Here is a 25,101-nt window from a genome sequence, read left to right as displayed (position 1 = left end):
ACACATACTTTGTGTGTGCCCTTATGAGCACACACAAATTAGACCAGGGTGAGGATCGAGGAATAAATTAGAGAAAATTAGGTTCGCATCCTTCTTTTTGTTACTCCATTGATTAAAATCATATTCATTTTCAATTTTTTATCAAGGTCATTGGGTATTAATAACATCATTAATTATTTGAATAATAAAATATTTTTATTTTTAAATATATTCCTTTAGTGTTAAAAATGTTACAATTAGTATATTTATATTTATGGCAAAAAATTTTATCATATATTTTTATTTTTAGTTTGTACCTATTTTTAATTTGCAAATATTTTTTAATTTGTAACAATTTTCTTTTCATTTTTAATTTGTACCCATATATTAGTTTATTTTTGTGCCCATATTTTTTAAAGTTTTATTTGTGTTTGTACCCATGTGTATACTGTCATGTGACATTGTATATTTAATCAATGATAGAAAAATTACATATGGTATATTTATGTTTTATGCCCAAACTTTGTATCATATATATATATATATATATATATATATATATATTAGTTTGTACCCACTTTTAATTTGCAACATTTTTTTTTTAAATTTGTAGTATTTTCTTTTTAGTTTTATTTTGTACCCATGTATTAATTTCATTTAGTGCCTATATTTTTTAAAAATTCATTTGTTCTCATAATTTTTAATCTTTTATATGTACCCTAATTTATTTATAATGTACCCATTCTTCTTTATTAATGTACCACTTTGTTATATGTGAAATGTACCAATTTTTTTGTAAAATGTACCTATTTTTTTAACACTATGGATACATTCTTTTTCCATTTATTATTTCTTATTTTTACATAGTCTTTATCCATTTATTCAATCAAAATGTTTGAATTTTTTTATTGTAACCGTTTCTAATAGTATTATAATGAGAGATTTTAAATTTATAGGATTATAAATCTCATAAAATATCAAACAATTAATGTCAAAACTATAAAAATATAAATATTAATAGTAATATAATGAGGTGTACAAAGTCAAGGGACCTTGATCAAACTTTGAATACTATTAAGGTCTTAATCAAAGAATGTTAAAAATTAGGGACTGCATCAAAATTATCCCAATAAATTAACTGAAGATACCCAGCAAATTGCAAATGGGCTTGAAATATACAACAGAACGTGAAGGACCCGGCACTAAAAATCAATTTTCAATTATTAAGGCCGGCAGTAATATATTGGCCAGTTTTTGTATTTTATACATGGAATGATGTGTGAGTGGTTGGATGAGAGACGGGCATATAAATTAGATGGAGGAGGATTTTCTACTCTTCTATTTTCATCCCTTTTTATCTCCCCTTCTCACACATTGCTTTTTATCTTATTATCTTTATAAAAAAATCAATTTAAGATGTTGATCTTAACCGTGACCACTCAAATAGGAGGACATGAAAGGGTAGAGAGATTAGAAGGATAAAGAACCTTCCTCCAAATTAGACGATGTTGAGGCTCGATGAATAAATTAGTACTGAAGATACCAAGCAAATAGCAAATGGGTTTAAAAAATACAACACCACGTAAAGGACCCAGCTGGCATTCAAAATCACAAGTCTTTGTTTATATTTTAGGTACATGGAATGATGTGTGAGTTGTTGGATGAGAGAAGGGCGTATAAAGACGAGCAGGGGGAGGCATCTTTCACTACTTTAATTCACTTGTGTTTTTGCTTGTCCTGAATACAAGAAATGGCAGAAGGAGTTCTCTTCAACGTTGCAGCACGGATCATCGGAAGGCTAGGCTCCCTTGCTTTCCAAGAGATCGGATTGATTTGGGGTGTCCAAGATGAGCTCCACAAGCTCCAGGAGATAGTTGCCGGATTCCAAGGTGTTCTTCTTGACGCTGAGCAAAAGCAAACCAACAATGAAGTCAAAGTGTGGCTCGAAAGCGTAGAAGATGTTGTTTATGAAGCCGATGACCTGCTGGATGAGTTTAATACTGAAGCTCAGCAGAGACAAATGATGTGTGGCAATACTAAGATGGCAAAGAAGGTACACCTCTTCTTCTCTAGCTCAAATCAACTTGCTTTTGGGCTAAAGATGAGTTATAAGATAAAAGATATTAACAAGAGGCTTCGTGAGGTTGCATCTCGTAGAGCCTTTCCCTTAGAAGTAAATCATGAAGATACACGATTTATAATTAGAGAGAGGATCACTCACTCATTTGTCCGTAAGGAAAATATTATAGGGAGAGATGAAGATAAAAAGGCAATTATTCAACTTTTATTGGATCCCATCTCAACTGAGAATGTGTCCACCATTTCCATAGTTGGATTTGGAGGATTGGGAAAAACTGCTCTTGCCCAACTCATATTCAACGATGAGGTGATTCAAAATCATTTTGAGTTGAAAATATGGTCATGTATCTCTAATGTATTTGAGTTGGATATACTCGTTAAGAAAATACTAAAAGTTGACAAGATTGATATGGATGAGCGGCAAAATGATCTTAGAAGAAAAGTAGATGGGAAGAAATACCTAATTGTGTTGGATGATGTGTGGAATGAGAATCGGGAGAAATGGCTTAGCTTGAAGTACTTGTTAATGGGGGGTGAAAAAGGTAGTAGAATACTAATAACCACTCGTAGTGAAACAGTTGCAACAATATCAGACACAGCTAAACCATACAGCTTAAGGGGTTTGAATCAAGAGGACAGTCGGTCTTTATTTAAGGAAATGGCTTTTAAAGATGGAAAAGAGTCAGAGAATTCAACAATTAAGGCAATAGGGAAGGAGGTTGCAAGAAAATGTCAGGGAGTTCCACTCGCTATAAGGACAATAGGTGGGATGTTGCACACCAAATATCACGAAACAGAATGGTTGAATTTCAAAGAAAATAAACTTCCAAGAATATATCAGGAAGAAAATGAAATTTTACCAACACTTAAACTAAGTTATGATGTGCTCCCATCACATTTGAAGCATTGTTTTGCTTACTGTAGCTTGTTTCCACCTGATTATGAGATCTCTGTACCGATGTTGATTAGACTTTGGGTGGCGCAAGGGTTCATTAAGTCATTCGGTGAAAACAAGAGTTTGGAGGATGTTGCGTGTGAGTATTATATGGAATTGTTGTGCAGATCGTTTTTTCAAGAAGAAGAAAAAGATGAGTTTGGTATAATAAAAAGTTGTAAAATGCACGATCTCCTGAATGAACTTGCAATCTTAGTGTCGGGGGTTGAAAGCACCGTTGTTGATCGGAACCAAAAGAAATTTCATGAAAAGCTTCGTCATGTATCTTTCAATTTTCATGTTGATCCGTTGAAATGGGAAGTGCCAACTTCCTTGCTAAAAGCAAAAAAGATACGAACCCTTCTTCTTCCTTGCCCATGGTATAAGAGTAGGAGATATAATTCATTTTGTGCTACAATTATTTCAAATTTTAAGTCATTGCGTATGTTGAGTCTCAATGGCTTTGGAATTACAAAATTACCTAATTGTCTTAAAAAAGTGAAACATTTGAGATATCTTGATCTTACTCGTAATTCCATCGAGAGACTTCCAGATTGGATAGTTGGACTTTCGAATTTGGAAACACTAGATCTCACTGCTTGTAAATATCTTGTGGAATTGCCTAGAGACATAAAAAAAATGATAAACTTAAGGCATCTCATCTTGGAAGGCTGTTGGAAATTGACTCGAATGCCACGTGGATTGGGGGAGCTGACCGGTCTTCGTACATTGGATAAATTTGTTTTAAGCAAAAACAATTCTTTGTTGAGGGACAGTGCTGGTCTTGGTGAACTGGGAAAGCTTAGGGAATTAAGGGGAGAGTTAGAAATTATAAATTTGAGGCAGGAGAAAGATGTGATGTCAGATTCAAATGTTGGTACACCTCTCAAGGAGAAACAGCATCTCCATTCATTGACTTTAAAGTGGAAACGTGGAGAAGATGTAAACGCAGTTGATGAGAAGGATATTATAATGTCAATGGAAGTATTGCAACCCCATTCAAATCTAAAGAAGTTGTCCGTGTGGCGTTATGGTGGTGTGAGGTTTGCGAGTTGGTTTTCTTCTCTCATAAATCTTGTTCATCTCACATTGTGGGGGTGTCATAGATGCCAACATCTTCCACCCTTGGATCATTTCCCATCCCTTAAGTTTCTTAAACTTGAAGAGTTTGAGAAGTTGGAGTACATATCAGACACCAGCAGCAGTAATAGTATGAGTGATGAGATGATGACGTCCCTGGAGTGCCTTTGGGTAGTAAATTGCCCCGTTCTGAAGGGATGGTGGAGGGCGCACACTCATAACAATGCTTCTTCTTCTTCATCAACGGAAAATCTGTCGTTGCCTTCTTTTCCCGGTCTTTCTACATTGTGGATCAGTAATTGTCCTAATCTAACTTGCATGCCTCTGTATCCAAATGTGGAGAGAATAGATCTCAATGGGTGCAGCTCGAAGGTTGTTGATTCCTTGTTTGTTAGAGGAGCATCTGATATTACACATGATGTTGGTGTTGATGTCTCTGCCTCTTCTTCTTCCCCTCATCTCTCCAAATTAACTTATCTGTCACTTTTTGGAATTGAGGATTTGGCAGTCCTCCAATCGCTCCAATCGCCTTGCATTAAAGATTTCCCACATTTGGCATTACTACCATATCATGGGATGGGCAACCTTACATCACTTCAGAAGCTTACAATTGGAGATTACTCTGATCTGACATTACCGCCAGATGTGGTCATCAACCTCCCATCACTCCAATCGCTTACGATTCTATCTTTCCCAAATTTGGTATCACTACCAGAGGAAATAAGCAATCTCACGTCACTGCAGCACCTTGCAATTGAAAGTTGCCCTAATTTGGCATCACTGCCAGAAGGGATTTGTCGACTCCCCAACTTAAATAGATTGCAAATTTGGGGTTGCAACATGTTAAGCGAAAGATGCAAGAAGGAAATAGGTGACGACTGGCCTAAGATTGCTCATATCCCACACATTACCTTTTAATAAGGTGTGTTTTCTAACTTTTTTTCAATTTGCACTTGCCAAATTTAGTAGAAACTCTGAAATATTCAAATGTCAATCTCGTTTCTTAAATTTATTCTTCATTCATCACCAGCATTTTATTTTTATTTTCAGATGACATACCATATGACCAAAGATTTTGTCCACACTTTTGCTTTCTCGTTGAGCAACACTGATTCCACAACAAAGTGGTATGCATTCCTTACCCACTAACTTCATTTATTTTATTTTATTTTATCAAAATGGAACCAACTAGTGGCTTTGCCACGACAGTCTACTCTTTTAAAGGCTTCATTTTAGCCTCTCCATGGCCACCACTGTGTGGTTCACTAGCGCCAGAAATCGAACAAAGACGTGCCGTATAAAATACGAATTTGGAATTCATCCCCAACCACCGAGCCACCCGCAGTGTTTACATCAATTTTTTTTAATTTCCCTTTAATTTCCCTACTTGTCTTTTTCAGGTACTGAAACTAAAGACGGTTTAGGAGTTTAGATGGAATTAAAGCTACCAAGCAACCGGCCAGATGACAATTTGTACGGACTTCTTCAATTCAATTATTATGTTGCACAACCGTGTCAGTTCTTGGCAATTTCCAAACTACATAATAAGGCTTTCAAACTTTTCTGGTTTCGGTTTTGCTTCTTAATTTACCTTTATGGATATGTAGTACTGATTCAAAGAAGAAACTCATGGGATGAAGGAAGCGAATAACCATACAGCTTTTGCTTATACATGTGCCTCATTTCTGTGGATGCGATAAATGAAAGACTGGTTTGAGTTTCCATCATAAAACTAACTGGCAATATGGGAAGTAGCCGCCCACGCAAGGTCCCTCTTCATATTTTTCTTTGTTGGTTTTGTACCTTCATTCTTCCATTAATATCTCACTAGAAAGAGCTCTAGATTGAGTTTTGAACTGTGCAGTTGGATGGTCGCGTATTTTATACACAATGCTCGTGTTGAGCTTCAACAGTGGATCAAATGTCTCAGTGTTGCATGGAAGCATGAGAGGACATCTTAAAATCTGCAGCGGATCAAATGTACTCTTGCTCCGAGCAAACAGTGAGTACTATACTAATTAATATTTCACTAAAAATTGCCCATTTATATGTTTAATTCTTAAATTTGTGATTAAACTGAGTAACTTTGAGATACCAAGATTAATTAAATTCACTGCTTCTTGTTTTCCAGATTCAGACGAAAGATGGCTACTTAACTGGGTTTGGAATGTGAAGGACTAATAGAAGTCGTGTTTGTTAGTGCAATTTCTGTTTGGTTTGAGATGCGAAGGAGTAATGAGATTGCTTTGGTGGAGAGTGTTTCCCCATAACTGATCTGTGAGTAAAATATTGAATCTCTCGACGCCTGATTAGTGAAAAGCCTTACTTTTATAGCTCCTTCCAATTTTTTTCAACATACCACTAAGTGGATTATTTCAGAATTTGAATGTATAGCTCACTATATGGTGCTCCCTGATCTGAAGTTTTCAGGTTCTGTTGAAATTTCTTTTCTTGAAACTAACTATTGGGTAAAGTGATGAACATCCATGGGATACATTTTAAATTAGGCTCTAATGCGCTTCAAACTCAATTGAACTTGACTACTGGCTTTTCTTGATCTTAACCAGGCAATGCATGGTTCTTAAATTCTTGAGAAGAATCGCTGAGATTTGTCCTTGCAGATGAAGGTTTCGAGGCATGTGTAGGGAATGTGCGTGGAACACGAAGGAGTCATGGACACACATCTTTATCAGATGAGACAGAAATGATGCGCTGAATATATCGACAACAAGCTCCAAAGTCTTTGCTGTTGGACATTCACAGGTTTTGCACCTCTTCATCTACTTCACATCTCCTTCCCTTGCTGCTACTTTTGGTGTTTACTCAATTTATTCATGTTATTAGGGAACAATCATGCCTTTAGCTGCTCTCACCCAGCCGGACATTGCAGAACTGGTTGAATCTGCCTGGTCTTTTCTGTCCAATATCATACTTGGAGCATATCACTTCTAAATTTGCACTTAGAATGGTCAACATATATGTTGATCAGGTATTCCTTATATTCTTCAAGGTATACCGCATGATTGGCTTCTCTAATAGAATTGATGCATCTGTTCATCTTTTCAGATGATTCTTTTTACTCAATGTTATGAGATTTAAGTAGTAGTAATTTTGTTATCTTCTGTAATTATGTGTGGTGAATGGGGCGTCAACTTTTTTGGTTCAATATGTGATGGTCATGTTGACTGCTCAGAGTGGTTGTATATGATTTTGCTTTTGATCGACGGGTTTAGGTACTATGTCCCCCCGTTGTATGTTTTTAACTCAGTAATATAATATGGGCGTGAGGGCCTAGCCCCCCAGCTTTGACTGGGTTCCAGCCCTCTTTAAATATTTCTCTTTAATATCTGTTGGTAAAAAAGACAAATTTTAAGTGTTCACTCCGAGCATCAAAAAAGACGTCAGGACCAGCGTTGTAGTTCGGCCTTCTTTGGGCTGCTTTTGTTTCCAGTTTTAGTAGAATAAAAATGTGGTGATACCAGTACTACAAATTAACTATAACCAAATCCCACATGGCTTGGGGACACAAAAGTAGCGAAAAAGAAAAGGAAAGGAAACTAACCAACAACTATAATTTGGGGATTGAGATCCACTCGTGATCTTTGTGTCCGATGTTCATATATTAGAAGATTTGGAACACTCAACTTTTAATCTAAAATCCTTATATTTCAATAACTCATTTCATAAAAACCTAAAAACTTAAATCGCTCACGTCTCATTTTCTCTTTTGAATGGACCAAATCTCTCGATTTGCGGACTCCAGACAGAGATGCGTAGGGGAATTCATTTCATAATTTGGTTTGGTGAGATGACAATGTTCACACGTAGTGTTGCTTTTTCCAAATTTTCAATTTTTAGTGCCGTTGGTTGACCTAAGTTCTTACTACAACTTGGAAGGTATGTGCGTTGATCACTTTTGTGAGATAGACTGATGTAGAAGGCACTTTTGCTCATATGATCAATTGTTTGGACTCGAATGTTCAATAAATGGCGAGAGATTAAGGGCTACCTTGGGTTTTTCTTTTGGAACTTGATGAGTTCGACCACTCCAATCTTTGGAGTCAAACTTAAATATTTGGGTTTAACTCCGGAAACATGTGACCCAAAGCTAAGTCCCAAACCCAAAAAATTTGGATTCCAAACACAAAATATCTGGGTTTGGACACAAATCAAAACCCAAATTTGGGTTCAGATTTGGCTGACCAAATTTTTGAGTGGGTTCTATTTTTTCTTAAGTTGCTGAATATAAAACTTAGTGGCTAACAGTTGGGGCACGCGTGGCAGGGACCCCACTTGTTGTCTAACTGTAACCATGGGTTTAAATCCGGGCTTTTTGATTTCTGGACCGTTGATCTACTGTCCAGATTAAACTCCTTTTTTTTGCGCAATCTTTTGAAATTGGTCATGGTGCATATTTAATCTTGTCAAATCCAACAGTAAAAAAAAATTCAACGGCCAAAATTTAAATCAAAAGGTTAAATTCTTCCATTAATATCTCACTAGAAGGAGCTCTAAATTGAGTTTTGAACTGTGTAGTTGGATGGTCGCGTATTTTATACACAATGTTCGTGTTGAGCTTCAACAGCGGATCAAATGTCTCAGTGTTGCATGGAAGCATGAGAGGACATCTTCAAATCTGCAGCGGATCAAATGCACTCTTGCTCCGAGCAAACAGTGAGTACTATACTAATTAATATTTCACAAAAAATTGCCCATTTATATGTTTAACTGTTAAATTTGTGATTAAACTGAGTAACTTTGAGATACCAAAGATTAATTAAATTCACTGCTTCTTGATTTCCAGATTCAGACGAAAGTTGGCTACTTACTGGGTTTGGAATGTGAAGGACTCGAAATTGTAGAATAATTATTGATCAAAATACTTGCTGTGCAGAATGAAATACAGAAATAAATACAAGAATATCAATGGTACTAATGTGATTACAAAAGGTAGAGGCTAGCGTAATAGCTATATTATTTGAATAGTATTTCCGTCCCACTCTTGTTCTTGTGGTTCAACAACGTCTGCTCGACTCAACTACCTAATTCTACAACCCGCATTTGTGTGTTTACTCTCTGGAAATTTTGTACGGAAGAAAGAAGGAAGAAAAGATGATCTAGAATGGAATTGAGGACTCCAGTTATATAGGCGTTTTCATACCTCTTCAAATACATTTTGGATGCATCTGAAACTCTACAACTCTATCCAAAGAGTTGTGTCTATTAATCAAAACGTTTTTAATTAATTTTAATTAAAAACTTAATTCAAAAATTAAAACTAATTGATCAGATTAATTTTAATTATTAGGCCCCAAGGCCAAGGGTTTAGTCTTGACTAATTAATATTAAGGGTATAATCATCTAGTCTAATCCAACAATTGGTGGCCCAAACCTCAAATCCATTCCAAATGGTCAAATATCTAACTAATATTATAGAGGACAAAACATATATAAAGGTCATTGGGAATCTTGTTTTCTTCAATGTGGGACAAGTCTCAAAACTCTAACATAGTGTGCTCCAAACTCTATTGAACTTGGTTACCGGCTTTTCCTGATCTTAACCAGGTGACGCATGGTTCTTAAATTCTTGAGAAGAATCGCTGAGATTTGTCCTTGCAGATGAAGGTTTCGAGGCATGCGTAGGGAATGTGCGTGGAACACGAAGGAGTCATGGACACACATCTTTATCAGATGAGACAGAAATGATGCGCTGCATACATCGACAACACGCTCCAAAGTCTTTGTTGTTGGACATTCACAGGTTTTGCACTTAGAATGGTCAACATATATGTTGATCAGGTATTCCTTATCTTCTTCAAAGTATACCGCATGATTGGCTTCTCTAATAGAATTGATGCATCTGTTCATCTTTTCAGATGATTCTTTTTACTCAATGTAATGAGATTTTAGTAGTAGTAATCTTGTTATCTTTTGTACATTACATGCGGTGTGGATGGGGCGTCAACATTTTGGATTCAATATGTGATTGCCATGTTTAACTGCTCGAAGTGGTTGTATATGATTTTGCTTTTAATCGATGGATTTAGGTACTATATCCCCTGTTGTAAGTTTTTCTTCAAGTAATATAATATGAGCGTGAGGGCCTAGCCCCCAACTTTGACTGGGTTCTAGCCCTCTTTAAATAATTTTTTTTAATTATATGTTGGTGTATTAAAAAAGGCACATTTTGAGTGTTCGTCATGAGCACCAATGGCCTTGTAGACTTGTAGTTTGGCCTTCTTTGGGTTGCTTCAGTGTCGAGTTGTAGTAGAATTAAAATGTGGTGATACCAGTAATGTAAATTAACTATAACCAAAGGTTTATTATATTAATACCTCACAAATTGTTGAATAAACCTTTCATACTTAATACACCCCACATTTGCTTTTTTCAATAAAAAATTATCTTAATGCACCCCACATATTTCCCCATAATACCCTCACACCCCACATTTTTAATATACACATTACATTTTCTACATGCATCCCATATTTTCTATACACCCCACATTTCTCAAATCTTATGAAGCTTTTAATTTGGACAAAAAATGCCAATAACTATAATTTTGACAAAAGATGCCGCCTGAGATTTAAAGCATATGTGAGTTGTTTTCAATTCCACCATTAAAACCCGTGTCATATGTTTTTAATATTTGATGGTAGTTTTAGGTGTTTAATTCTTCATGTAAATTGTAATCCCTAAAAGATGAATACGAATATAGAAACTTGAATAACGCATCAAAAGCAAGATTAAATAATTATTGATGTCGTCAAAATCACTAAAACAATAAAAAATATGAAGTCTTACCTCATGTGAAGCTTCCGAAACATCGATTTCATGTTCCATTCGTTAAAAATAATTTTTCTCAATCAACATGTTTGTAGTTTCATTGGTTAGGGTTTTGTTCAACAATGGAGGGTCGGAGGGGTTTAGATAGTTGAAGAAGATAAATAATACGTTAAAAGTGATTTGGGGTGTATATAATTTCTTTTTAATTTTTTTAACCTAATAAGGTCAAAATTGTCATTGCATAGTAGGGTAAATAAGTTATTTAATATTAAATTTTAATGTGGGGTGCATTCAACATTTTGTGGGATGCTAATATAAAAAACCTAACCAAATACCATGTGGGAACACAAAAGTAGCAAAAAGGAAAAGGAAAAGGAACAAACCAACGACTATAATTTGGGGATTGAGATCCACTCGTTATCTTTATGTTCGATTTTCGTCAATTAAGAGATTCGGACAATACAATTTTAATTTACAGTCCTTAACATTTCAATGCCTTACCTCACAAAAACCTAAAAACTTGAACTACTCGTATCTTATTCTCTCTTGAATGGTCCAAATCTCTTGGTTTGACATTGCGGCCACATTGTAACAAATGTATTATCGTGAAGCAACAAACGTTTTTAGATGTTTAATATTAGATCTCGTGCCTTTTTGTGCCCCTATGTCGATTTTACTTTCTTTGTTCAAAGCCCCTATGTCGATTATTATGAGCATGATACCATATATGTGGTGAATTGCGTATATTTTATTAATTTGTTAAACAATGTCATATTCTATGGAGAAAATTAACGTGCTTTTGTTTGGACGGGGAGTGCAACCGTGTACATTCTACCTGCAAAATGGTCAGTGCAAGTTTGGATCTACATGCAAATTCGACCATCCAGTGCAGACCATGAGGTACAACCTCTCAGCTTCATCTCTCGTTGATATGCCTGTTGTTCAATATCCGGTTGGGTCTCTGCTGGCCACCCTGGCTCCATCATCCTCATCATTGGATCTCCGGCCTCGAAGGTACTCCTTTACTTGCTCGGCGTTTTAATTTCGCTTCGTTTGAGCTCGATTTGGGCTAATTTCGTATTCTGGGTTTCTAGGGTTTTGTGTTTGGTTTGGTAATGTGGGGTTGTGATTGGGGTTTTGTTCTGGTTTGGGGGTGAATTGTAGAGCAAATGTGGCAATTGGGGCTGACCAGCAGCCAATCGTACCCGGAGAGACCCGGCGTGCCCAACTGTGTCTACTACATGCGAACCGGGTTCTGTGGATACGGTGGTCGGTGCCGGTAGAACCATCCTCGTGATCGTGCTGCGGTAAGTCCTTGTTCGTTGTAAACTTGCATTGCAATCAGTTACCGAGCTTTTTTAGTACTGCTTAATTGCGGGTTTTGATACGTAAACTAGTACTCAAGCTTTCAGTGATAGGTGACTGCAACAGGACATATAGGTTGTTTTGAATTTTCGTAAGTTTGAGTGTTTTGTTGCAGCCTTGCAGGTAGTTTTTTGTCCCTTTACGTGACACTAGATGATTGTTTGTTTGCTGAGAAAGCTGGGGAAAAGAAATGGGAACTTTTTTTGGAATTTATTCGACATAGTTAAACTAGTCTATATTTGATGAAAATATTAGGCCTAATATTTGTGTTTTGGGCTCGTGCAGTGGGAAATGTCGTCTTAGTTACTTACAACTGCTTGGATTTTATTGGTAACTGAAATCGTCTTTGCTTGTGAATTTTGTTATCTTTTGTTTATGATTTTGGTTTGATGCTGCACGTAGGTCGTGGCAGCTGTAAGAGCTACAGGGGATTACCCAGAGAGAGTGGGGGAACCTGTATGTCAGGTAGGAAGTAGTTTTCTGATCTGTTGTAAAATGTGAATTTCCTGCCAGATAATGACAATGTAGATCTGGAAACTTGTTGGCAACTTTGTTATGTTGTCCATTTATTTGTTTGAGCTTTGAACTTCATATGTGATTGTGGCATATGTTTGTCTAATGTGCAGTATTATTTAAAGACTGGGACCTGTAAATTTGGTGCGTCCTGCAAGTTCCACGATCCAAAACATGGAGCTGGATCCTTCAACCGAGCTCCCCTAAATATTTATGGATACCCATTACGACCGGTTTGATTTCCTCTCTGACTCTGTCTCTCTGTTTCCCTCTCATCCACATATGGGTGTGTGTGGACTTTTGTGAAATTTGTGGAGCAAGTGGCTCACAGTTGTTTTTTTTTTTTAATTATATTTTTTTTGTAACAGGGCGAGAATGAATGCTCCTACTATTTGAAAACGGAGCAATGCAAATTTGGCATAACCTGTAAATTCCATCATCCACAGCCTGCTGGAACAACAATATCGGCTTCTGCACCCCAATTTTATCCGTCGGTGCAGTCTCCTGTTCCTTTGGCAGAACAGTATGGGGGGGCATCCACCAGTTTGAGGGTGGCTAGGCCTCCACTATTAACTGGATCATATGTGCAAGGGACTTACGGTCCTGTCTTGATTCCTCCTGGAGTTGTTCCTATTCAGGGTTGGAGTCCGTATTCGGTATGATAAAGACATATTCAGGTTGATATATGATTGAAGTTCATTACTAATGGTAATATGTTATTACTTGGTGCAGGCACCTCTTAGTCCTGTACCATCTCCTGGAGCTCAACCCACAGTTGGAGCAACTTCTTTATATGGAGTAACACAGCTATCTTCTCCAACACACGGACTTGCAAGCCCTTATACCTCCATACCCTCTTCTGTTGGTCCTTCTAGCAGCAACCGGAGTGAACAAGTTTTCCCAGAGAGGCCTGGCGAACTTGAATGCGAGTATTATCTGAAAACTGGGGACTGTAAATATGGACCATCTTGTAGGTATCATCATCCTCGGGATCGAACTGTACCGAGAATAACTTGTCTCCTTAGTTCCGATGGGTCTCCCACTCCGTCCGGTATGCAAAGTTGTTTTATATTATTTTTGATGAATTTTTATTTATTTTTTTTTGAATTCCGCTGTTAGAAGTTATCGAGTTCATCACTTGGTTATCCAATTAGGTAGAACCAAGAGTTGTTTTTCTTTTACTCGATTAAACAGTAATCTTTTTCCAAAAGGGGATTGTGGGATGCTACTATCATATCTAAAGGCATACCTGGTTGACCTCCTTTGTACAACCAAATGAAATAAAAATTAGTTGGCAAAGAAAAGGCTGTCATACCATGTTTATGGGTTGAGTAAACATGTTTTTCATTTTGATTGTTCTGCAGTATAGGTAGGTATGTTCGTTTACCTTGGTCTTGTTAGCAGTCATCTTTTATTAAGGTTATATTTTGTACAAGAATCTTTGCCATTGAGTTCTGAAGAAGTTAATGCTCAGTGTTGTACAAACCTGATTGGTGATTGATGTAATTTAAGGAAACATTTTGATATTTAATGAGCATCAACCAACAGGGGCTCATTAGGGTGGCTGAGGCACATGGGTTTGTCCCGTGTGGTCTCAGGTTTGAAACCCAAAGGTACCTGTCCAGATTTGCTAGTGTTTCATGCCCCCAAATATTGTAGGGTTGTACGGTGGGCCCCAGTTTAGAAGATGTGTCAATGAGTATAAGTAGTTGTATGGTTAATGTAGGAATAATGTTTATGTGTAATGTGCTCAATATAGGAATCAGATGACACGGCAACACATTATAAGTTGTAACTCGAAAAACAAATTTGCCTCTGGTTGCTGAAAAACCTTATGAAATAGTTTTCTATCCAAAAGGTCCTTTAGAATAAGGGAGCAAGATGACAGAAGGTTCCTTGACTGGAAAACCTTTGCTGCTGTCCTGAAACAAAATAATCTATGCTGTGTATGCCCTTGCAATGATACATACGTATCTTCACTTGAGTTTTGTGCTTCCGCACTTGCATTGTTCTCAGTGCTCACTCTATGTTTTATATTTTTGCTTTCTCTATATTACGGTTACTTTTTATCAGTTTGTTCATCGTTGATAGAATTGCTATTGCCCTCATTCTTTGAGATGTCTTTCCCCTCTAATGTAGGGTTGCTTTTCTTTATCTGGTCTTGCTGGTTCACAGTCTTCTTCTTCACATTTTTTGTTTTATTATTTAAATTTGGTTGGCCGCTTTGTTACAAAAGTATTATCGTGAAGCAACAGACGTTTTTAGATTTTTAATGTTAGATCTCGTGCCTCTGTGCCCGTGTCGATTATTATGAGCATTATACCATGTATGTGGTGAATTGCGTATATTTCATTAATTTGTTAAACAATGTCATATTCTATGGAGAAAATTAACGTGCTTTTGTTTGGACAGGGCGTGCAACCGTGTACATTCTACCTGCAAAATGGTCAGTGCAAGTTTGAATCTACATACAAATTTGACCATCCAGTGCAGACCATGAGGTACAACCTCTCAGCTTCATCTCTCGTTGATATGCCTGTTGTTCAATATCCGGTTGGGTCTCTGCTGGCCACCCTGGCTCCATCATCCTCATCATCTGATCTCCGGCCCGAATTACTTTCAGCTTCCAAAAAGGATACTTATTCAACCAGAGTGCCTTCTTCCGGGAACACCTCAAGTAGTTCAGGTGGATTGATTTTTTCACAGAGCGGTTCTGTTTCACTATCTGATGTGCAACTGTCCTGTCAGACTTCATCCCCTTTGAGCAATAGCAGAAGCACAAGACCAGGTGGCGGGTTTCGTCGATCGATTTAAAGTAATACCAAAGCCGCACATTCATTATCTCCAGCAGCGTTGTCCGTGTTTGATTATCGTGGTGTGAGGTTTGCGAGTTGATTTTCTTCTCTCATAAATCTTGTTGTGCTCAGATTGTGGCGGTGTCATAGATGCCAACATCTTCCACCCTTGGATCATTTCCCATCCCTTAAGTTTCTTGAACTTGAAGGGTTTGAGAAGTTGGAGTACATATCAGACAATACCAGCAGCAGTAATAGTATGAGTGATGAGATGATGAAGATCTCATTCTTTCCCTCCCTGGAGCTGCTCGATATATTCAATTGCCCTGTTCTGAAGGGATGGTGGAGGGCGCACACCCATAACAATGCTTCTTCTTCTCATCAACGGAAGATCTGTCGTTGCCTTCTTTTCCCTCTCTTTCTCAATTGACTATCAGTGGATGTCCTAATCTATCTTCGATGCCTCTGTATCCAAATGTGGAGAGAATAGGTCTCAATTGGTGCAGCTCGAAGGTTGTTCATTCCTTGTTTGTTAGAGGAGCATCTGATATTACACATGATGTTGGTGTTGATGTCTCTGCCTCTTCTTCTTCCCCTCATCTCTCCAAATTAACACGTCTGTCACTCATTAAAATTGAGGATTTGGAATGTCTAACGTCACAAGGAATGGGCAGCGTCCCATCACTCCAATTGCTTTGCATTGCCGATTGCCCAAATTTGGCATTACTACAGTATCATGGGATGGGCAACCTCAAATCCTTTCGGGAGCTTACAGTTATAAATTGCTCCAATTTGACATCAATGTCCGAAGGGATCGCCAATCTTACATCACTTCAGAAGCTTACAGTTAGAAACTGCTCCAATTTGACATCAATGTCAGAAGGGATCGCCAATCTTAAAACCCTTCGGGAGCTTACAGTTATCAATTGCTGCAATTTGACATCAATGTCAGAAGGGATCGCCAATCTTACGTCACTTCAGAAGCTTACAATTGGAGAATACTCTGATCTGACTTTACCGCCAGAAGTGGTCGTCAGCCTCCCATCACTCCAATCGCTTACGATTGCATCTTTCCCAATTTTGGTATCACTACCGGAAGAAATAAGCAATCTCACGTCACTGCAGCAGCTTGAAATTGGAAGTTGCTCTAATTTGGCGTCACTGCCAGAAGGGATTCGTCGACTCCCCAATTTAAATAGATTGCAAATTTGGGAATGCCCCATGTTAAGCGAAAGATGCAAGAAGGAAACAGGGGAGGACTGGCCTAAGATTGCTCACATCCCATACATTTTTATTTTTTAAGGTGCGTTTTCTAACTTATTTCAATTTGCACTTGCCAAATTCAGTATAAGCTCTGAAATATTCAAATGTCAATCTCGTTTCTTAATTTTATTCTTCATTCTTCATTCATCACTAGCATGTTATTTTTCTTTTCAGATGACATACCATATGGTCAAAAATTTTGTACACATACCATATAGCCGACCCCACTTAGTGGGAAAAGGCTTTGTTGTTGTTGTTGTTGTTGCTTTCTCGTTGAGCAACAATGATTCCACAGCAAAGCGGTATGCATTCCTTGCCCACTACCTTCATTTATTTTTATATTTTTATATTTTTTTTTTCAAAATGGAACCAACATCGTGTGGTTCACTAGTTCCAGAAATCGAACAAAGACGTGCCGTATAAAATACGAATTTGGAATTCGTCCCCAACCACCGAGCCACCCGCAGTGTTTACTTCAATTTTTTTTTAATTTCTCTTTAATTTCCCTACTTGTCTTTTTCAGATACTGAAACCAAAGACGGTTTAGGAGTTTAGATGGAATTGAAGCTACCAAGCAACCGGCCAGATGACAATTTGTGCGGACTTCTTCAATTCAATTATTATGTTGCACAACCGTGTCAGTTTTCGGCAATTTCCAAACTACATAATAAGGCTTTCAAACTTTTCCTGTTCAGGTTTTGCTTCTTAATTTACTTTCATGGATATGTAGTGCTGATTCAAAGAAGAAACAGATGGGATGAAGGAAGCGAATAACCATACAGCTTTTGCTTATACATGTGCCTCATTTCTGCAGATGCGATAAATGAAGGACTGGTTTGAGTTTCCACCATAAAACTAACTGGCAATATGAGAAGTAGCCGCCCATGCAAGGTCCTTCTTCATATTTTTCTTTGTTGGTTTGCTTGCATTGTTTTTTAGTGTGCTTGTTCTGTACCTTGTTTCTTCTATTAATATCTCACTAGAAAGAGCTCTAAATTGAGTTATGAACTGTGTAGTTGGATGGTCGCGTATATTATACACAATGTTCGTGTTGAGCTTCAACAGCGGATCAAATGTCTCAGTGTTGCATGGAAGCAAGTGAAGACATCTTAAAATCTGCAGTGGATCAAATGTACTCTTGCTTCGAGCAAACAGTGAGTACTATACTAATTAATATTTCACTAAAAATTGCCCATTTATATGTTTAATTGTTAAATTTGTGATTAAACTGAGTAACTTTGAGATACCAAGATTAATTAAATTCACTGCTTCTTGTTTTCCAGATTCAGACGAAAGTTGGCTACTTACTGGGTTTGGAATGTGAAGGACTAATAGAAATCGTGTTTGTTAGTGCAATTTCTGTTTGGTTTGAGATGTGAAGAACTAATGAGATTGCGTTGGTGGGGAGTGTTTCCCCATAACTGATCTGTGAGTAAAATATTGAATCTCTCAACGCCTGATTAGTGAAACGCCTTACTTTTATAGCTCCTTCCGATTTTTTTTCAACATACCACTAAGTTGATTATTTCAGAATTTGAATGTATAGCTCACAATATGGTGCTCCCTGATCTGAAGTTTTCAGGTTCTGTTGAAATTTCTTTTCTTGAAACTAACTATTGGGTAAAGTGATGAACATCCATGGGATACATTTTAAATTAGGCTCTAATGCGCGTCAAACTCAATTGAACTTGATTACTGGCTTTTCTTGATCTTAAGCAGGTGATGCATGGTTCTTAAATTCTCGAGAAGAATCGCTGGGATTTGTCCTTGCAGATGAAGGTTTCGATGTATGTGTAGGGAATGTGCGTGGAACACGAAGGAGTCATGGACACACATCTTTATCAGAAGAGACAGAAATGATGCGCTGCATATATGTCTTTAGCTGCTCTCACCCAGCCGGACATAGCAGAACTGGTTGAATCTGCCTGGTCTTTTCTGTCCAATATCATACTTGGAGCATATCACTTCTAAATTTGCACTTAGAATGGTCAACATATATGTTGATCTGGTATTCCTTATCTTCTTCAAAGTATACCGCATGATTGGCTTCTCTAATAGAATTGATGCATCTGATCATCTTTTCAGATGATTCTTTTTACTCAATGTTATGAGATTTACGTAGTAGTAATTTTGTTATCTTTGTACATTATGTGTGGTGAATGGGACGTCAACTTTTTTGATTCAATATGTGATGGCCATGTTGACTACTCAGAGTGGTTGTATATGATTTTCCTTTTGATTGACGGGTTTAGGTTCTATGTCCCCCCGTTGTATGTTTTTAATTCATTAATATAATATGGGCGTGAGGGCCTAGCCTCCCAGCTTTGACTGGGTTCCAGCCCTTTTTAAATATTTCTTTTTAATATCTGTTGGTAAAAAAGACAAATTTTGAGTGTTCGCCTCGGGCACCAAAAAAACATTAGGACCAGGGTTGGAGAGATTTTTCAGTGTGATCGTCACGCCAGGTAGTACACCACGTGTCCCTATATAAATTGTGGGATATATGTGTTAAAAGGTTAATAATTTAAAAATTAAATTTTTTTCTTACTTACATGAAAACACGTGGTGTACCATTTGTGTTTCTATCACGACTAAAAATTTCTCCCAGCGTTGGGCTGCTTTTGTTTCCAGTTTTAGTAGAATAAAAATGTGGTGATACCAGTAATACAAATTAACTATATAACCAAATCCCACATGGCTTGGGAACACAAAAGTAGCGAAAAAGAAAAGGAAAGGAAACTAACCAACAATTATAATTTGGGGATTGAGATCCACTCATGATATTTGTGTCCGATGTTCATAGATTAGGAGATTTTGACCACTAAATTTTAATCTATAGTCCCTATATTTTAGTAACCCATTTCACAAAAACCTAAAAACTTAAATGACTCACATCTCATTTTCTCTCTTGAATGGACCAAATATCTTAGTTTGCGGACTCCAGACAAAGATGCTTAGGGGAATTCATTTCATAATTTGGTTTGGTGAGATGAATGTTCACACGTAGTGTTGCTTTTTCCAAATTTTCAATTTTTAGTGCCGTTGGTTGACCTAAGTTCTTACTACAACTTGGAAGGTATGTGCGTTGATCACTTTTGTGAGATAGACTGATGTAGAAGGCACTTTTGCTCATATGATCAAATGTTTGGACTCGAATATTCAATAAATGGCGAGAGATTAAGGGCTACCTTGGGTTTTGCTTTTGGAACTTGACGAGTTCGACCACTCCAACCTTTGGAATCAAACTTAAATATTTGGGTTTAAGTCGGAAAACATGTGATCCAAAGCTAAGTCCCAAACCCAAAAAATTTGGATTCTAAACACAAATTATTTGGGTTTGGACACAAATCAAAACCTAAATTTGGGTTCAGATTTGGCCGATCCAAATTTTGAGTGGGTTCTATTTTTTCTTAAGTTGCTGAATATAAAACTTAGTGGCTGACAGTTGGGCTACATGTGGCATGGACCCCAGTTGTTGTCTAACTGTAACCATGGGTTTAAATTCAGGCCTTTTGATTTTTGGACCCTTGGTTATCTATAGTCCAGATCAAACTCCTTTGTTTTCCGCAATCTTTTGAAATTGGTCATGATGCATAGATTTGATAGGATTTAAGAGGATTAAAGACTCCTACAAAATTCATATGGATTTTTAAAGAATTTGAATGGATTGTGGTGGAAGGATTTGAAATCCTAGGGGGTGAGGTTGAATTCTTTTAGTCTTGGTTATATATACTTTTAGCTTTCAAATCCCACAAAATCCACAACTTATTGAAATCCTCCAAAATCTTAATTTTTTTAATACACTTAGATTTGGATGGATTTTAAAATCCTTTAAAATCTTTTAATTGACTACACCTAGATTTTAAAGGATTCTAAAATCCTTTAATTGACTACACCTAGATTTGAATAAATTCTAAAATCCTTTAAAATCTTTTAATTGACTACACTAGGATTTTAAAGTCTTTTAAAATCTTCTCAAATCCGAGTTTGACTACACCCCTTGGATTTCAGAAGATTTTAAAAGATTTTTTTCAAGTAACAGATTTCAAAGGATTTTAATAGATTTTACAATTCTATATGGATTTTAACAGATTTGTGTGGATTTTCATTATAGATCTGTATGGATTTGTATGGGCTTCTTTCATGGGTTTTTTTAGGATTTTTTAGGATTTCAAAAGATTAACCTACAATGTTTGTACCTGAAACTCTTGTCAACTATTGTTGCAGTCACCTGGTTTGTCTCTCCACATGTCCATAGTAATAATCATGGCTTTCAGATGATAGTTGGGGAATAGTTTTCTAAAACACATCCTATTGTACGGGTCTTTAGACATTTTGCTACATGAACTTGGATCAATTTGCATACATTTGCTAAGCCTTTTCATTATTAATTTGTTGACAATGTCATATTCTATGGAGAAAATTAACGTGCTTTTGTTTAGACAGGGAGTGCAACCGTGTACATTCTGCCTGCAAAATGGTCAGTGCAAGTTTGGATCTACATGCAAATTTGACCATCCAGTGCAGACCATGAGGTACAACCTCTCAGCTTCATCTCCCGTTGATATGCCTGTTGTTCGATATCCGGTTGGGTCTCTGCTGGCCACCCTGGCTCCATCATCCTCATCATCGGATCTCCGGCCTCGAAGGTACTCCTTTACTTGCTCGGCGTTTTAATTTCGCTTCGTTTGAGCTCGATTTGGGCTAATTTCGTAATCTGGGTTTTCTTGGGTTTTGTGTTTGGTTTGGTAATGTGGGGTTGTGATTGGGGTTTTGTTCTGGTTTGGGGGTGAATTGTAGAGCAAATGTGGCCATTGGGGCTGACGAGCAGCGAATCGTACCCGGAGAGACCCGGCGTGCCCAACTGTGTCTACTACATGCGAACCGGGTTCTGTGGATACGGTGGTCGGTGCCGGTACAACCATCCTCGCGATCGTGCTGCGGTAATTTCTTGTTCGTTGTAAACTTGCATTGCAATCAGTTAATGAGCTTTTTTCAATACTGCTTAATTGTGGGTTTTGATAGGTAAACTAGTACTCAAGCTTTCAGCGACTGCAACTAGATGATTGTTTGGAAACTAGATGAATTTGAATTTGAATTTTCGTAGGTTTGAGTGTTTTGTTGCAGGTAGTTTTTTGTCCCTTTACCTGAAACTAGATGATTGTTTGTTTGCTGAGAAAGCTGGGGAAAAGAAATGGGAACTTTTTTTTGGAATTTATTCGACATAGTTAAACTAGTGTATATTTGATGAAAATATTAGGCCTAATATTTGTGTTTTGGGCTCGGTGCAGTGGGAAATGTCGTTTTAGTTACAACTGCTTGGATTTTATTGGTAACTGAAAGTGAAATCGTCTTTGCTTGTGAATTTTGTTATCTTTTGTTTATGATTTCGGTTTGATGCTGCACGTAGGTCGTGGCAGCTGTAAGAGCTACAGGGGATTACCCAGAGAGAGTAGGGGAACCTGTATGTCAGGTATGCAGTAGTTTTCTGATCTGTTGTAAAATGTGAATTTCCTGCCTGGTAATGACAATGTAGATCTGGAAACTTTTCGGCAACTTTGTTATGTTGTCCATTTATTTGTTTGAGCTTTGAACTTCATATGTGATTGTGGCATACGTTTGTCTAATGTGCAGTATTATTTAAAGACTGGGACCTCTAAATTTGGTGCGTCCTGCAAGTTCCACCATCCAAAACATGGAGCTGGATCCTTAAACCGAGCTCCCCTAAATATTTATGGATACCCATTACGACTGGTTTGATTTCCTCTCTGACTCTGTCTCTCTGTTTGCCTCTCATCCACATATGGGTGTGTGTAGACTTTTGTGAAATTTGTGGAGCAAGTGGTTCACAGTTGTTGTTGTTTTTTTTTTTAAAAAGAAATTAATTTTAAATTTTTTTATAAACAGGGCTAGAATGAATGCTCCTACTATTTGAAAACGGGGCAATGTAAATTTGGCATAACCTGTAAATTCCATCATCCACAGCCTGCCGGGACAACAATAACGGCTTCTGCACCCCAAATTTATCCGTCGGTGCAGTCTCCTGTTCCTTTGGCAGAACTGTATGGGGGGGCATCAACCAGTTTGAGGGTGGCATGGCCTCCACTATTAACTGGATCATATGTGCAAGGGACTTACGGTCCTGTCTTGATTCCTCCTCCTGGAGTTGTTCCGATTCAGGGTTGGAGTCCGTATTCGGTATGATAAAGACATATTCAGGTTGATATATGCTTGAAGTTCATTACTAATAGTAATATGTTATTACTTGGTGCAGGCACCTCTTAGTCCTGTACCATCTCCTGGAGCTCAACCCACAGGGAGCAACTTCTTTATATGGAGTAACACAGCTATCTTCTCCAACACATGGACTTGCAAGCCCTTATACTTCCATACCCTCTTCTGTTGGTCCTTCTAGCAGCAACCCGAGTGAACAAGTTTTCCCAGAGAGGCCTGGCGAACTTGAATGCCAGTACTATCTGAAAACTGGGGACTGTAAATATGGACCATCTTGTAGGTATCATCATCCTCGGGATCGAACTGTACCGAGAATAACTTGTCTCCTTAGTGCGATGGGTCTCCCACTCCGTCCGGTATGCAAAGTTGTTTTATATTATTTTTGTTGAATTTTTATTTTTTTTTAATGTTTTTTTTTTAAATTCCGCTGTTAGAAATTATCGAGTTCATCACTTGGTTAACCAATTTGGTAGACCCAAGAGTTGTTTTTCTTTTACACGATTAAACAGTAATCTTTTTCCAAAAGGGGATTGTGGGATGCTACTATCATATTTAAAGGCATACCTGGTTGACCTCCTTTGTACAACCAAATGAAATAAAAATTAGGTGGCAAAGAAAAATTATGTTTATAGGTTGAGTAAACATGTTTTTCATTTTGATTGTTCTGCAGTATAGGTAGGTATGTTCAATTACCTTGGTCTCGTTAGCAGTCTTCTTTTATTAAGGTTATATTTTGTACAAGAATCTTTGCCATTGAGTTCTGAGGAAGTTAATGCTCAGTGTTGTACAAACCTGATTGGTGATTGATGTAATTTAAGGAGAATTTTGATATTTAATGAGCATCAACCAACAGGGGCTCAATAGGGTGACTGAGGCGCATGGGTTTGTCCCGTGTGGTCTCAGGTTTGATACCCAAAGTACCTATCCAGATTTGCTAGTGTTTCATGCCTCCAAATATTGTAGGGTTGTACAGTGGGCCCCAGTTTAGAAGATGTGTCAATGAGCATAAGTAGTTTAGAAGATGTGTTAATGTAGGAATAATGTTTGTGTAATGTGCTCAATATAGGAATCAGATGACACGGCAACACATTATAAGTTGTAACTTGAAAAACAAATTTGCCTCTGGTTGCTGAAAATCTTATGAAATAGTTATCTATCCAAAAGGTCCCTTAGAATAAAGGAGCAAGATGACAGAAGGTTCCTTGACTGGAAAACCTTGCTGCAGTCCTGAAACAAAATAATATATGCTGTGTATGCCCTTGCAATGATATATACGTATCTTCGCTTGAGTTTTGTGCTTCAGCACTTGCATTATTCTCAGTGCTCACTATATGTTCTATATTTTTGCTTTCTCTATATTACATTTACTTTTTATCAGTTTGTTCGTCGTTGATAGAATTGCTATTGCCCTCATTCTTTGAGATGTCTTTCCCCTCTAATGTAGGGTTGCTTTTCTTTATCTGGTCTTGCTGGTTCAGTCTTCTTCATCACATTTTTTGTTTTATTATTTAAATTTGGTTAGCCGCTTTGTAACAAAAATATTATCGTGAAGCAACAGACGTTTTTAGATTTTTAATGTTAGATCTCATGCCTTTTTGTGGCCGTGTCGATTATTATGAGCATTATACCATATATATGGCGAATTGCGTATATTTCATTAATTTGTTAAACAATGTCATATTCTATGGAGAAAATTAACGTGCTTTTATTTGGACAGGGAGTGCAACTTTGACCATCCAGTGCCGACCATGAGGTACAACCTCTCAGCTTCATCTCTCATTGATATGCCTGTTGTTCAACATCCGGTTGGGTCACTGCTGGCCACCCTGGCTCCATCATCCTCATCATCGGATCTCCGGCCCGAATTACTTTCAGCTTCCAAAAAGGATACTTATTCAACCAGAGTGCCGTCTTCCGGGAACACCTCAAGTAGATCAGGTGGATTGATTTTTTCACAGAGCGGTTGTGTTTCACTATCTGATGTGCAACTGTCCAGTCAGACTTCATCCCCCTTGAGCAATAGCAGAAGCACGAGACCAGGTGGCGCATTTCGTCGATCGATTTAAAGTA

At 37.5% G+C, this 25,101-nt stretch overlaps 2 protein-coding genes, 1 long non-coding RNA gene and 3 pseudogenes across 17 annotated transcripts in view; 5 read left to right on the top strand and 1 right to left on the bottom strand.

Annotated features, from left to right (window-relative positions):
• Positions 1–7,403, top strand: part of LOC126615797 (disease resistance protein RGA2-like) — a 42,601-nt gene extending 35,198 nt beyond the window's left edge. Inside the window, exon 6 of the mRNA XM_050283705.1 lies at positions 7,083–7,403. The gene's annotated coding sequence lies outside the window, so the exon portion shown is untranslated. The remainder of the gene's footprint in view (positions 1–7,082) is intronic.
• LOC126615791 (putative disease resistance protein RGA3) overlaps positions 1,686–25,101 on the top strand; it is a 29,919-nt gene continuing 6,503 nt past the window's right edge. For 2 of the 15 annotated variants that reach the window (XM_050283702.1, XM_050283701.1), the window contains exons 1-3: positions 1,686–4,994; positions 5,123–5,199; positions 17,321–17,393. In XM_050283702.1, coding sequence (XP_050139659.1) covers positions 1,730–4,990 — 3,261 coding nt within the window. In that variant the 5' untranslated portion in view covers positions 1,686–1,729 and the 3' untranslated portion in view covers positions 4,991–4,994; positions 5,123–5,199; positions 17,321–17,393. Of the gene's footprint in view, positions 4,995–5,122; positions 5,200–5,472; positions 5,546–5,679; positions 5,841–5,936; positions 6,075–6,203; positions 6,350–6,451; positions 6,541–6,639; positions 7,404–8,608; positions 8,747–8,876; positions 8,927–17,320; positions 17,689–17,813; positions 17,952–18,080; positions 18,226–18,516; positions 18,661–25,101 lie in introns of those variants that run through there. The other 13 variants (XM_050283695.1, XM_050283691.1, XM_050283690.1 and 10 more) reach the window with 13 other exon arrangements.
• LOC126615795 (zinc finger CCCH domain-containing protein 32-like) lies at positions 11,735–24,778 on the top strand (annotated as a pseudogene).
• LOC126615793 (zinc finger CCCH domain-containing protein 32-like) lies at positions 11,748–15,568 on the top strand (annotated as a pseudogene).
• LOC126615804 (uncharacterized) lies at positions 21,289–24,909 on the bottom strand. The gene is made up of 2 exons (XR_007620906.1): positions 24,792–24,909; positions 21,289–21,339 (listed from the first exon to the last, which is right to left on the bottom strand). It is a non-coding gene; the product is annotated as an uncharacterized LOC126615804 (long non-coding RNA).
• The window catches only part of LOC126615796 (zinc finger CCCH domain-containing protein 32-like), a 37,753-nt pseudogene continuing 33,951 nt past the window's right edge, over positions 21,300–25,101 (top strand).

Source organism: Malus sylvestris, chromosome 3, assembly GCF_916048215.2.
Source record: "Malus sylvestris chromosome 3, drMalSylv7.2, whole genome shotgun sequence".
Taxonomy (NCBI): domain Eukaryota; kingdom Viridiplantae; phylum Streptophyta; class Magnoliopsida; order Rosales; family Rosaceae; genus Malus; species Malus sylvestris.
This window is presented reverse-complemented; position numbering and strand designations above follow the sequence as displayed.